The sequence below is a fragment of the Ceratotherium simum genome, chromosome 12, assembly GCF_057802395.1.
Source record: "Ceratotherium simum simum isolate JZ-2026a chromosome 12, ASM5780239v1, whole genome shotgun sequence".
Classification (NCBI taxonomy): domain Eukaryota; kingdom Metazoa; phylum Chordata; class Mammalia; order Perissodactyla; family Rhinocerotidae; genus Ceratotherium; species Ceratotherium simum.
This window is the reverse complement of record NC_141911.1, coordinates 61,637,826-61,651,797: the sequence shown is the minus strand read 5'-3', so window position 1 is coordinate 61,651,797 and position 13,972 is coordinate 61,637,826. Positions and strand designations below refer to the sequence as shown.

At 44.1% G+C, this 13,972-nt stretch overlaps 1 protein-coding gene across 2 annotated transcripts in view; it reads right to left on the bottom strand.

The window, feature by feature from the left end:
- SEC24D (SEC24 homolog D, COPII component) overlaps positions 1–9,169 on the bottom strand; it is a 102,143-nt gene extending 92,974 nt beyond the window's left edge. For both annotated transcript variants that reach the window (XM_087437686.1, XM_014784554.2), the window contains exons 1-2: positions 9,000–9,169; positions 6,662–6,820 (exon numbers count right to left, since the gene is read on the bottom strand). In XM_087437686.1, the coding sequence (XP_087293812.1) occupies positions 6,662–6,779 (118 nt within the window). In that variant the 5' untranslated portion in view covers positions 6,780–6,820; positions 9,000–9,169. The remainder of the gene's footprint in view (positions 1–6,661; positions 6,821–8,999) is intronic.
- Positions 9,170–13,972: the final 4,803 nt, after the last annotated feature.

Below are 13,972 nucleotides of genomic sequence, written 5' to 3'. Positions count from 1 at the left end.
CTCGACAAATCTGTTCCCTCTCTCTGGCCATAACCCTTGCCCTCCTTTTTCCAAGGATCTATATTCTAACAAGACATATACACCATAATTCCATGTACACTTGTATTTTCATTTTTAAAATATTATTTGAACATTAATTTATTTATTTTATTTTATTTATTTTATTTTTTATTTTTGTGAGGAAGATCGGCCCTGAGCTAACATCCATGCCAATCCTCCTCTTTTTGCTGAGGAAGACTGGCCCTGGGCTAACATCTGTGCTCAGCTTCCTCCACTTTATATGGGACGCCGCCACAGCATGGCTTCACAAGCAGTGCATCGGTGTGTGCCCGGGGTCCTGACCCGGGCCGCCAGCAGCGGAGTGCGCACACTTAACCACTACGCCACGGGGCAGGCCCCTGAACATTAATTTAAACATTATTTTAATTTGAACATAATAGAACATTAATTTAAAACATTATGTTGAACAAAAGTAGAAAACCCACAACACTAGCATTAAAATAGTAAATAACTACATGCACTACAAGAAACCAAAGAGGGCCAGCCCCGGTGACCTAGTGCTTAAGTTCGGCGTGCTCTGCTTTGGCAGCCTGGGTTTGGTTCCTGGAGCAGACCTACACCACTCGTCAGTGACCATGCTGTGACAGTGGCTCACATACAAAAATAGAGGAAGATGGCCACAGATGTTAGCTCAGGGCAAATTTTCCTCAGCAAAATAAATAAATAAATAAATAAAAAGCGTTTCCCCTTAAAAAAAAAAAGAAACCACAGATATTCTCATTTCTTAAATAAGTAGGTAAATAACAATTTCATCAACAACTCTCACATGTTTAGAGAATCAAAAAACAGTTCTCAGAGTTACTCATGTCTGGGCATTCCCATGTGTGTGTGAGATGCACATGTTAATAAACTTCTGTTTGTATACAAAAACAAAAACAGTTCTCATACGCTCAAGCAGAACTGCTATACACCAATCTTACTAAAATGTTCTTTCCCTTTTATCTTTGGAAATCAACTCTATGGCAATGATTCGAACTCATTCTTGCTTGGCATATATTCAACATGCCTTGGCGGCACTAAGAGCTCTTATGGAAAAGACAACCATGTACACAATTACCGTGCCATGTGAGGAGTGTCATAATATGCAGAGGGACTGCCTAATTCTTCCTAGGGGAGTCAAGGAGAGTTCAGAGAGGAAGGATCTGAATCTTGAAGGACAAGCAGGTGTTTTCTTAGTACAGAGACAGGATAGAAGATTCCAGTCAGAGAGCAAAGCTTGAGCGAAGATGTGAGAGAGCATGGTGTGACCAAGGACTGGCAAAAGACTCAGTGTAGAGAGACTGTAGGGGAAAGTGGCCGGAGCAGAGGGTGTCCAAGTTGGGTGGACAGACAGCAAACTCCTGTGTGTCATTTGGACTCTATCCTCAGGGCAAAGGGACAACGACAGTATCATTATTATCTGCAAAGTCATAGTCTTCCGCTGGACACCTGACTGGCATTTTCAAAACTGATCAGAGACAAACAGAAATCAGGTTCTTTATAGGGCAGTGTGAGAATTTTAACATGAAAGGAAAACTATATCATGAGAAAGAACTAACTATGCTTATGCCACAAGAAAAATATCTAAAATCAAAAACTGGTTTTTAACATAGTGGTAGATATTGTAGACTAGCTCACCCAGTACCAGTTCCTATTCCTTTCTGGCTTGCCTTTCTGTATGGTCCTGAGCTGGAAAGATGGAATCTCCATTTCCCAGACTCCCTTACAAATTGGGTTGTGATGTGCTCTGAATTCGGCAAAGCAACACACCTGTGGGAGTCTGGGGTAGACTTTCTACCCCAGAGATGGTGGTTCTGGGGTAGAAAGGCAGTAGACGCTGATGGAATAGCCCTGCATGAGATGTGCATTTCTATGGACTGCATAGTCCCAAGCCTGGTTCTCCACCTCTCTCTAATATTATCTTAGCTTCCAGATACCCTTTAACAAATCCCTTTCCACTAGAGTGGTTTCTGTTATCAGCAAAAGAACCCTGACCAAAACATCACAGAAAAGCATACCTTGAATTTGGCCTGGATCTGACACACAAAAACCAAAATTGAAAACCATTTGTGAAAAAAATGTTAATCTAAAATAAACAAAGATAAGCTCCCTATTTACAGGGAGAATCTTAACAGCTATCATTCCCACGGCACTGAGGTGGTGGTGGTGTACCTACATAAGTTCACTATTTATTAAAAGCCTCACCACCCCCACGGCCCTTACCCTACTTCCAGGACATCAACGGTTCTTGCCTCTCAGCTTCCAGAGCAGTGGTCCTCAGCCAGGGGTGATGTTGCCCCTGAAGGGACGTTTGGCAATGTCTAGGATTTGGGGTTGCCACAGCTTGGGGGCAGAGGTGACGGTAGGAGAGGGAGTATGGGTGTCTAATGGGTAGAGGCCAAAGGATGCTGCTGAATGTCCTATAACACAGCACAGCCTCCCACCACAAAGAATTAGCTGGCCCCAAATGTCAACGGTGCTGAGGAGGAGAAACCCTGCTCCCGAGAGCAGTGTGCCCAGAGAGCAGAGCTGGATTCCTCTGCCACACCTTCTAATGTGGAGTGTAACTCCTCTTAAAATATACACAGGACTGTGAACCTTCCTAGCTTAAAACACTTCAGTGGCACCCTACTGCCCTTAAAATAAAGCCTAAATAAAGGTAGAAGATGGCCCCACTCTCCACTCCAGGCACCCCCTCACTGCTCGCACTCTACACCCAGCCATGCTGAAGCTCTTGCAGGTCCTCAGAAGCGCCGCCTCCCCATCACCCCACCCCACCCCCACCCGTCGCCCAGCCGACAGCCTCCATACCTGGCCAACTCCAGCTCATCTTTCAGCTCATTCCCTCCCGGAAGACTCCCTTCACCCATAAGCCTTGCTGAGGTGTCCCCGCTGCGTGCTTCCACACCACCCTCCACTTCCTTGAGGATACCGCTTCCCCCAAATTGTAACTGTCAATTTACTCAATGCACGTCCCACTAGATAAGCACGTACTCTCACAACCCGCATTAGGTTTATTTGATTCATTGTAATATCACCACTAGTATTTTGCTCACTCAATAAATCTGTTACTACATAGCACTACCATTACAACAACGCAATTAAGAGGCACAAATGGAGATACGGTACGTGAGAAACACAAAGCCGGAGTTAGCACTGGCCAGACCAATGGTAGAACAGATCCTTCACGGAACCACCACTAGGATGCCTGTCAGAAAACCAACAAGAGGGTCACCAAAAGACTAGAAAAGAAGGCACATGATGACTGAAGATTAAGAGATCTATGGTTATTCAGCACAGAGAAATAAAGGCTAAGGTAATTTAGTGACAGCCTTAAATAATTAAATAAAACACCATAATTTATAGAAAGGTATATTTACACAGAGGCTAACAGCCTGGTATCCGACTGAGAAATAAATAAGGAGAAACAGGTTTAAATTAAAGCATGAAGGATTTAATGCAACAAAGATAGTTTTTAAAAATATTGGTAAACACCAGCTTGTTTTGCTGACGAATGCCGTAGCTCGTCATTCACTTATTTGTTGAATAAACATTTCACGAGGGCCTCCTCTGCCCCAGGCACATCTATTATAACACAGTGTGCTAACTGGTATAAAGGCCTGCACAGGTGTTAGGAGAACACAAAAGAAGAAGAGCATTTATAAACAAGCTTGAGGAAGAATCGTGGTCAGAAATGCCTGCAAGCACCACAATCGAACTGAGTCTGAAGGAGGAGCCTGAGAATAAACCCTGCTGGGAGGATGACGTGGAGGCACGGACTGGCTTTCTCGATCGGCTTTCTGGTAGCGGGGAGTGAGAATCAAGGGCCAAGTGCAAACCAGCCTCCAAATAACTAATTGCTCAGCATCACTGGAGTAATGTTGTGGGAATGTGGCAGACAAACTGAAAAAAGAAAATGGGTAACTAATGAAGGCCTAAGGAGCTTAAAACACAATGAGGGGCAATGGGAAGCCGTAAAAGGCTTTAAGCAAAAGAAAGTCAGAATTAGATTTGTATGCTCTAAAAACCCCTCCAGCACAGGACTAGGTCGTTTGGAGAAAGGCAGTATTGGAGAGAGGGATAATGGTTAAGAGACTATTTTGGTAATCCAGGTGAGAGATGGATGGCTTGCACAAGAGTGACAGGAGGATAGAAAGGAGGAAGCAGGAAGGAAAGATGTTTACAATTATCCAAAAGAATTTTGGAGACCAATTGGATTGAAGAAAGTAAAAGGGAGAGTTTTTTTTTCTTTTTTTTTTTGAGGAAGATTGGCCCTGAGCTAACATTTGATGCCAGTCCTCCTCTTTTTGCTGAGGAAGATTGGCCCTGGGCTAACATCCGTGCCCATCTTCCTCTACTTTATATGGGCCACCACAGTATGGCTTGACAAGCAGTGCGTTGGTGCGCACCCGGGATCTGAACCTGCAAACCCCGAGCAGCCGCAGCGGAGCATGCGCACTTAACCGCTATGCCACCAGGCCAGCCCTGGGAGAGATTTTTTTAAATAATGAAAGTTTCTAATTTGTATAAATGAATGAGTGAGATATGGAATGCCAGAAAAAGTAGGTTTTATGAAAAAAATACTGAACTGTTTGGGACATGATGAGTTTGATGTGCCTATGTAAATAGGTAAGCAACTGAAAATATGGGTCTGGAGTCAGGAGAGACATCTGGGTCAGAGCAATAGATCTGAGAGACTAGCACTTCATATGGGAATGACCCAGGATTTAGGGAATTCCCATGGATTTAGGGAAAAATCCGTGGAGAGGAGAGGAGTGAAGATACAACAAAGAAGGAGAAACAGCAATGCTTAAGGGTCATGTAGAAGAAGGGAGACTCCTTAGAAAGAGATGTTCAGAACGCCACCAAGAAAAATAACAGAAGGATAGTGTCATTGAAACCAACAGAGAAGAGAGTTTTTATAAATAAGAGCAGTAAACAATGTCAAATTGAAAGAGGACAGGACAGCCTCTACTGCATTTGGTAATAGGAGGCCACCGATGACCATGGTGGGAGAAGGGGAAAGGTGATGGCGGCCCAAGCTTGGAGTGGAGACTGCACTGAGCCATGGAGGGATGGAGGGGCAAGGATGGAGAGTCACTGAGTGAAGAGAGCGCTTGTTGGAGAAGATGGCTGTGAAGGGAGGAAGGAAGGGCGAATAATACTGAGAGTTATACTTAGTGTTGTCTGTTTTCTTGGGAGTCCTGGGTATGAATCCTGTCTACACCATCAGCTCGCGACCTTGGATAAGTCAAGGTATACCAGACATTCAGTGTTCTTAGCTGCAAACTCAGGGCTAATAATCTGCTGCATACCACTGTATGAGGATTAAATAAGATAATACATGTAAAGCTTTTAGGACCAGTTTTTGATACATGGTAAACACTCAAAAAAAGGTAATTTATAATTAGCATTGTATATAAACACTGAGAGCGAATGAACCACTAGATAGAGAGACACTGGAAAAAGAGGAGTTAATGGTTCCTACAAAATCCAGAAAGGCAAGACTACAGATGTTACGCGGAGGACTGGTTCTGGACGAGAGGAGGTTTTTAAATATTAGGGGCGGACTAAATCATAAGGCCGACTTTCCACAGGAAATTCACAGTCTCAGAGCATCTTCTGCAGCAAACCGTGTGTGGCTGCTCCCATCAAGCCTCTCCACAGTGCTTTCCTCACCCCACGCTGTCTCTGCACTCCATCTGAGTCAGTCTGAGGGAGCCCCAGGAGACACTCACTGACATACACAGCCCATGCACACCAAGGAACGGAGCTGAATTCCTCAGCTTTCTCTCAGAAGCCCCAAGAACTGTCTTACGCAAATATTTTCAGAGAATTCGGGACCATCAGACCTGCAACAAGCTAGTATTAGCCTCACCCCTGACCCTGAAACTTGGTCCCTCAGAGTAGCCCCTTGATGAAGGGAGGTGGCCTCCTGGTGTCAACTGCCATCAGAGCAATAGTGGTCCTACTCCATTACTCCTCTTTTTCCCACCTCTGACCCAAAAGTCGAGATTCCCTGCTGGGTACCCTATTTTAAAGCAACCAATATTGTTGTTCAATAATGATTTCAAGGCAAGACCATGTTTTTCTTGTTATTATTATCATCGAATAATCCTTAGTGTGCAAATCTAATGATATTTTTTCAATATCAAAATTGATTTTATATGATTGCCAAAACCACTTTAGTGTATGTGTATATATATATATTTAGTGTATAACATATATATTTAGTATACAATATGTATTAAGTATATAACATATTTAGTATATATAGCATATATGTATTTATATATATATACAAATTTTTATTGAATGTTTACAATAAACTTACACCACTATTAATAGCAAGAGCAAGTCTAGCAGTAAAAATAGAACACCCAGGAAGCTTCTTTGTTTTAATCTATATTTTCAAATCAAACTCGTTTTGATCCATGCAATAATCAAATGGATAATGTAGGCTGCTTCAATGAGAGCCTTTTCTAAATGGTCCTATAATCTCAAGCCACTGCATCATATAATGATAACTCCATGCTCTCAAAGCTGCTCTTTCAGAACATCTTACGTCTCTGAGCCTTAGAAGTCAATAACCAGAAACATAGGTCAAGATAATGTACTTTACCTGGTGGAGAAGCTGCATGAGACGGGTCCCCATAGTGTCCATAATTCAGTGGAGAAAGGCCTATCCCAGACTGGGATTGGGAATAAGGGGGTGTAGCTACATAACCTTGTTGACTCATTATGAAAATATCATTCCAAGAAATAGTTCTACAAAAGAACCCTGCAACAGAAGAAAAAAAAATGTCAACAAAAGGGTATGAGTCACTTAATCCTATTAAAAATATAATCACTGTTAATAAATGTTTATGACGGTTTGAGGAAAGGTACAATTATCAGATGCCTGAGACATCTTTATATCATACAATATATCATATCATTATCCCCTAAAAAGGCTCTAACCATAGCTCTATGGAACTCAGGAACTCACTTCTATATCGTCCTGGGCAAATTCTCAGGCATGAAATCTGAATAACAACTGCCAATCACTTTTTCAATGGAAGATGGAAACGTTTCACAGACTCTCTCTCGTAAGTGTATATACTGTTTCTGTGCCTTTGGTTCCCATGGCCCATTTCTGCACAGAGGATGCCACTGGCAATAGACACATGTCATTCAATGGACTGACCAGCAGAACTGGCAGTAGTCTGCGATCAGATGTCCTATGAGGTGTCATTGTAGTGCTGTCCTAATTTGTCATTATAATCAGGCAGCTAGGACAAAGAAAAATCAGTAGTCCAACAAATACAACAGAAGATAAAGAAGTTGATAATGGACTTTTGAGCCATAAATTGACCAAACCAGGTAGCATTGAGAGTTGTGTGTGGTTTCTCAAAGACGACAGACTTTCTTTATGATTTGAATATCGCACCTCTACGAACACACACACATATATTTAAGGAACCAAGAAAAGAAGTGCGATTTCATGTGTTTAGACACATACACACACACACACAAATACAACAGATCTATCTTGATTCTACTCAGAAGCTAAACATCAATTTGTTTTAATTTTTTCATTTTTTCCAGGTTTCACAAAATAAGAGACATTTCATAGAAGTGACTACTCTCAAAAAAGTTTTATAACAGAAAAAGCTCTGAATCCTCTCAAGAGAAGTGGGTTTCCACTCCAAATCTGCTAGTACTTAGCTGTGCGACATGCAATAAGCTGAAGAACCTCTCTGGGCCTCAGTGCCCTTACAAAATGAAGCCTTAAAAGCCTTTCTGGATGTAAAACACGGATTCTACCATTTCTCTGCCGTTTCTTCACCCAGCATAGGACTAGTCTTCCTTTTGTTATTTTATGATGCTATCTGCTAAGGTAAAAGATCGATGATACCTGCTAAGATGTGAAATAGATCTACATTCAGGTAATAGCATTCTTCATTTGGTTTCATTTTCATATTAAACTCTACGTTTCCAAAATTAAAGCAACCAAGGAAAAATATTATAAAATCACCCTCTTCTCCGCGGAAGGGGAGAACTAAACAGAGGAGAGAGAGAGGCAAAGGCCTGCGGGTCCACCTTGTTCCTGACAACGCTTTTCCCTCCTCCCCCTTAGCCGAGAGAGACGTGGCAGCCTGAGCTTCGGGCAAGCTCTTCTACACAAGCACTTCGGGAAGGCAGCGGGAACACACCTACGCAGCAGCCTGTTGCTGAGTGACAGAAAAGAAAGGCAGGGATGTTCACTCCCAAGAGCAGGAAGCAGCCGGGTCCTTCTTAACCGGTCCTGGGAGGAATTGGCTTCCTCACGCAACCCAGTTTGCCACGTCAAACTTCCTCACACAGAGCAGCAAGTTACAGAAACCTGAGTCAGCTTCAAGCGGCGACATGGCAAGAAGCCACTTGGCATGAGCAGGCCTAGGATCAAAATCTGGGGAGCTCCGATCCCGGAACAACCGCCAGCCCACTGTCGCTCGACAACTCTAGCCTAGGTGCACCTCTCACCCTGGACCAAGAGCCGATTTGGACAAATCAGTTTCACAGTTGGGATGTCCCGAAGCTTGAAGATACAGTTGCCATTTTTACAATGGATGTTTCCAACATCCCGTCCTCCAAAAAAGAGGAAATTAAGTTGATACGGAGACGAGAAAACCGCTGGCAGTGGCACTAGAATACTATGGCTACTGAGGACCCTAACCAGGCAGTCCTAGCATCCCCAGACCCAAAGATGGGGGCGGGTAACAAATGCCCACGCCCACCCCCCCCAACCCACCTCCTATTATTAAACTCCAAGAAAAGGCTAAAGGAGCAAAGTATGAGGTCTCCTCGGCTGCCCCTGCCACAGGTGAGCATCCAGCCTCTCGCCACCGCCATCCCAGGCCGGGCACCGCACCCCGCTCCACCGGTGCCTGGGGAGGGGGCTGTCCCGCCCGCGCGCAGCGAGGCCGGGCGCGCATTACCTGCTCGGCTGCCGCACGCCGCGGGCTCCCGAGAGCCTGCGCTCTGCTCCGTGTGCCGCTCGCCCCCGGCGACCCCGCTCCCGCCGCGCCTTTCCCGGCCCGGCGCCCCCGCAGCCCGGTCTCGCGCGCGGAGTTGCAGCTGGGCTGGGAACTGCCACGTCAAACCCTCTCCCGGCCGCGCGCCCCCGGCGCCGGCTCCGACCGGCGGCCGCGCTCCCGCCGGCGCACGCGCACAGACTCCGGCGGGGGGGCGGGCCCGGGGCGGGGCCGGGCCCCCGAGCCCGGTCGGCGCGCTCGCCGCTCGACCTCCCGTCTCTCTCTTTTCGCCCTTTCCTGTCTGTTTCTTGTTTTTTGTTTTTCTCCCCTCCAACGGGTCAAAGATTTTAACGCTGTTGCTAAATCAGAGCCACACTTTCACCGTGGAGCCCCGCAGGAAGGAGGGAGTGCGTACTGAGGGTTCATTCATTCTTTCATTCAACAGGTTGCAGGTTCAACCATTCATTCATCCCATATTACTTGAGTAACTAATTACTTGAGTAACTACGACATTCCAGGTACTGCTCTGCCGAAAGAGGAAGGTGCAGGATCGCGGACCTCGAGGAGTGACAGTTTAAAGGCGAATCTGGCGCCTGTGCACAGGCGATCTGATGACGTGCTCGTGCCCCGCGCTGCAGAGGAAGGAACGCCCCCGCGCCCTGGCAACGTGTAACACAGGGAGGAAAAGCTGTTTTAACTGAAAAGTATGGGAAGAGGTGTCTTCGTGGGAGCTGGGATTGCTAGACTTCTGTGTAGTCCTTCAACGAATGTCCACATATTCCTTGTCTGTGAAGTAGGATGACTGATCCCCCCCCCCCCCAAAAAAACAGAGATCGCTAGATGTATAAGCACCCAGCGCTTAGCACAGGGTACTGCGAGAAACAGCTGAGAAAGAAAGCAACCAGTGTGAGACCTGGAACTTGAGCTCTCTATCTGGCCTTAAAAGTCAGGACCATCTGGCTGATTTCTCACAACTGCCACTGCCAAAGAGAAAGGACTTCAGCCAGCCCTAGGTTTGGGATAGCTACCACTTTGCTCAAACTTACAAAAGTAAAACCAGACCAGTGTTTTGTTTTCAAAATATGCTTTCTTCTGGGCTACAAGAAAATAGAAGCTACTTGACAAATCCGTTTACTGATGAAATGCCTAGGTAAAAACTTACATGGAGATGCTGAACTTTACATGCTGAAATGCTACATGAGTTTCACAGGCATTTTAAGTTGTTTCAGACTAATGGTCCCTTTCCTTACTCTCCTTTTATAAGATTTTAAGGTGTGACACCCTGCCTATATCTAGCTTCAACACTGGTCAGGTTTGAAAATCCACAATGGAAAATTTGGCTTAAATTTGTTTCTTCTATTCTCGGTGTGATGAAAACCTTTGATGGGGTTTAGGAAGCTTCGGCCAGTATTGAAGAAGTATAGTTTGTAAGAGTAATAAAAAGAAGTTGTCATATCACAGCTATGTCACAATGAAGAGAGAGGAGAGTCACTTGGAAATAGGAACACAATGTGATGACCTGGCTGGCTTGTTGCCCTATAAAACCTCTAAATCTGAATTTGTAAATTCTTTCCCACCCCTTGCTCAGGGGCACCAGGACAAACAACTTGTGATTTCAGTTCTGACAGTTCTGAATTCCTTAATGTGTAAAGCTGGAAGGGATTTTAGAGATATGGATATTCAACTCAATATTCAGTGAGGACTGAATTCAACCCAATCATTTTATAGATTAATAAACTGAGGTTCAGAAAATGAGAATGACTTACTAGTCAGAGCTTCTGACTCTGATTCCAAAGCTGTTTCAACTCATATTTTTTTTCTCTTTGATCCTTGATTTGCTATTCTCTCTTAACTGGTTCTACCTTTTCCTCCTGTGATGGCCTTATATTCAGGCTTTCAAATAACTAGAATATTAGTTGACCACATAGTTCCAACAGGGATTGGAGTTACTAATCACAGGTCTCTTTTTCTTATGAAATGGATTTCTGGTTTCAGTCCTGCTTCCCTTCTCGTGGCCCCAAGTGCACACTCCTTAAGCAATTAACTACCAACCTGATTCCTGTGCTTGGGTTGTTGGCCTGCACCAGACCCGAGGTCAGCCTGCATTCCCAGTCTTCCTTGGTCGGACCTGCCCTGTTGCCACCTGAGCTCAGCCTCTGATGTTCCATAGGTAATTAACTTGGTCACCCAGGTAACCACATCCTAATTGAAAGGTGAGGTCACAGGGAATGTCCGTGTGCTGGTGTTGTGTGCACTTTAGGGTCTTTCTGTTCTAACTTTAATAGGAACAGAAAGCAGAGAGTCAATTCTGTAAAAGACCATATAGAAAGAGATGGAATTTCCTGACAGTACCCAAGGTTCTTTCTAATGGGTAGCCTTTGGGAAGTCAGAGCTCTGATGCTCTAAGCATTTGTGTAACTTAAGTTTGGAAGTTTCTGATTCCAAAGCTACAGTTTGAAGAAGGTTTATATTTTAAAAAATTGAAATGGCCAGGAGCTGAACTATGTTAAATACCTGTACGCACAATAAATAAGGTCAAGTTAGTGCGGGTGGGAAGAGGGATGCATGGTAGGCTAAGCTGAGTAGCAAGCAACAACAGTAATAATAGAGTTCAAGTGTTCATCAGGCCCAAACCAAGGTGTTTCTGGAATTACTTTTTTTCTTTTTTTAATAACAGCTTTATTGAGAATTGACAATTCACACATTTAAAGTGTACAGTCCAGTGGTTTTTAGTATGTTCACAGAGTTGTACAGCCATCACCGCAATCAATTTTAGAACATTTTCGTCCCTCCCCAAAAAACCCCACCCGTTAGTAGTCACTCCCCTTTCCTCCCGACCCTCCCATCCCACAGCCCCAGGCAGCAACTGGTCTATTTTCTGTCTACATAGATTTGCCTATTCTGAACATTTCATATAAATGGAACCATACCCTATGTGGTCCTTTGTGACTCTGCTTTCACTCAGCATAATGTTTTCAAGGTTCATCCACGCTGTAGTATGTATCTGTATTCTCCTCTTTATTGCCAAGTAATATTCCATTGTCTGCATATAGCACATTTGATTTACCCATTCATCAGTTGGTGGGCATTTAGGTTGCTTCTCTCTTTTGGCTATGATGAATAATGCTGCTGTGATCATTCATGTACAAGTTTTTGTTTGGATATATATCTTCATTTCCCTTGAGAGCTTCAAATAAACAATGTACTTTCAAAAAGAACCAAAAAAATGAAACCAAAACCCAGACAGTCTGGCTCCAAAGGCTGTGCTCTTAGCAACGGTGCGATGTTGCCACTCTGTATGAAATTTTATTTTAAAATAAAATATGCAATGTCACCCCCCTAAAAAAAATAAAAAGCTAATTAAAATAGAAATCTCTGGTAAGAATTATCAAGAAAAAAGGCACAAATAAAAATATTAAGAATAAGAAAATCTGGCTTCATTACAGATACCAAGACAATAAAAAAGTAACAGAAAATTATGAATAACTTTATGCCAATAAACTTTAAAATCTTAGATTAAATTGTCAAATGCCAAAGGAAAAAAAACGTAACCCACCAAAGCTGATTCAAGAAGAAATGGGATAAAAAAAAAACAAAGTTAAACATAGGGTTACCATCAGACCCTGCAGTTATACTCCTACGTAGAATTACCTTTTGAATATCTTGCTGAGTATACTGCATCGCTTATGCCCTTGGCCCGAGTGGGCAGTGTGACATCCTACTGCCAAGTCGGATTGACTCAAGTTTCAATCCTGACACTAACACTCACTAGTAGCTATGCAAGCTTTATTTATTTAACAAGTATTTATTAAGCACCTACTATAAGTTGGATACTGTGCTAAGCACTGTGGATACAAAGTGGGATGAGATGCTGCTCTGGATGTTAAAAGTTCATGGAATAGTACAGGGATTGGCAAACTGCAAAATCTGGCCCACCTCCCTATTTTTGTACCGTCTGCAAGCTAAAAATGGGTTTATGTTTTTAAATGGTTGGGGAAAAAAACCAAAAAAAGAATAATATTTTGTGACACGTGAAAATGACATGAAATTCAAATTTCAGTGTCCATAAATAAAGTTTTATTGGAACACAGCCATGCTTTTCATTGACATCCTCTCTGTGGTTGCTTTTGCACTCCAATGGCAGATTTGAGTAGTTGTGACAGAGACCACAAGACCCACAAAACCTAAATTAAATACTACCTCGCCGCTCACGGAGAAAGCTTGCCGACCCCTCGTCTGGTGGGACCTACAAGTACAGTACAGTGGATTGGCATTCTATGGGGGAACACTGGTTGCCATAAGAAAATCTAAGAAGGGATGCTTCACCCAGACTTGGGCAGTGAGAGATATCTCCCTGGTGGGGGTTGCACCTGAGCCGAGGCCCCGAGGACAGGAATAAGTTAGGCAACAACAGGAGTGAGGGGCTGCAGCAATGGCAGGAGCAGGTCAAGGAAGACGAGGAACCTGGGCGTTCAGAGGTACAAGTAGTCCAGTCCAGCTCGAACAGGGGAGTTCTAGAGGAGTGAGATCAGGGAGGTGGGCTCAGCTAGCTCATGGGGTCCCTGGAAGGCACTGGAGAGGCAAGGAAAGATTTTAAAAAAGGGAATGACACAATGGATTTTTTTTTTCCTCAGAAAGATCTTTCTGGAGTCAGTGAAAGGATGGAGCAGAAGAAAGGCAAGAGTGGTGGGGGGAAGACCAGTTAGGACACTGTTAGCAACAATCCAGGTGAGAAAACCTGATGGCCTAAGTGCAGGCAGTGGGGTGTGGCTAGAGAGGCCAAGCAGATCGGGAGGAGGGTTATAAGGTGAGTCAACGGGACTGGGTACAGAAAGCAGGGGAAGAGCGGCAGAAAAAGGATGACACACTCAGACTGTTGATCTGGCAGAATTCGTGGATGAATGGTGGAGCTATTTGAGGCATTAGGGAAACAGGAA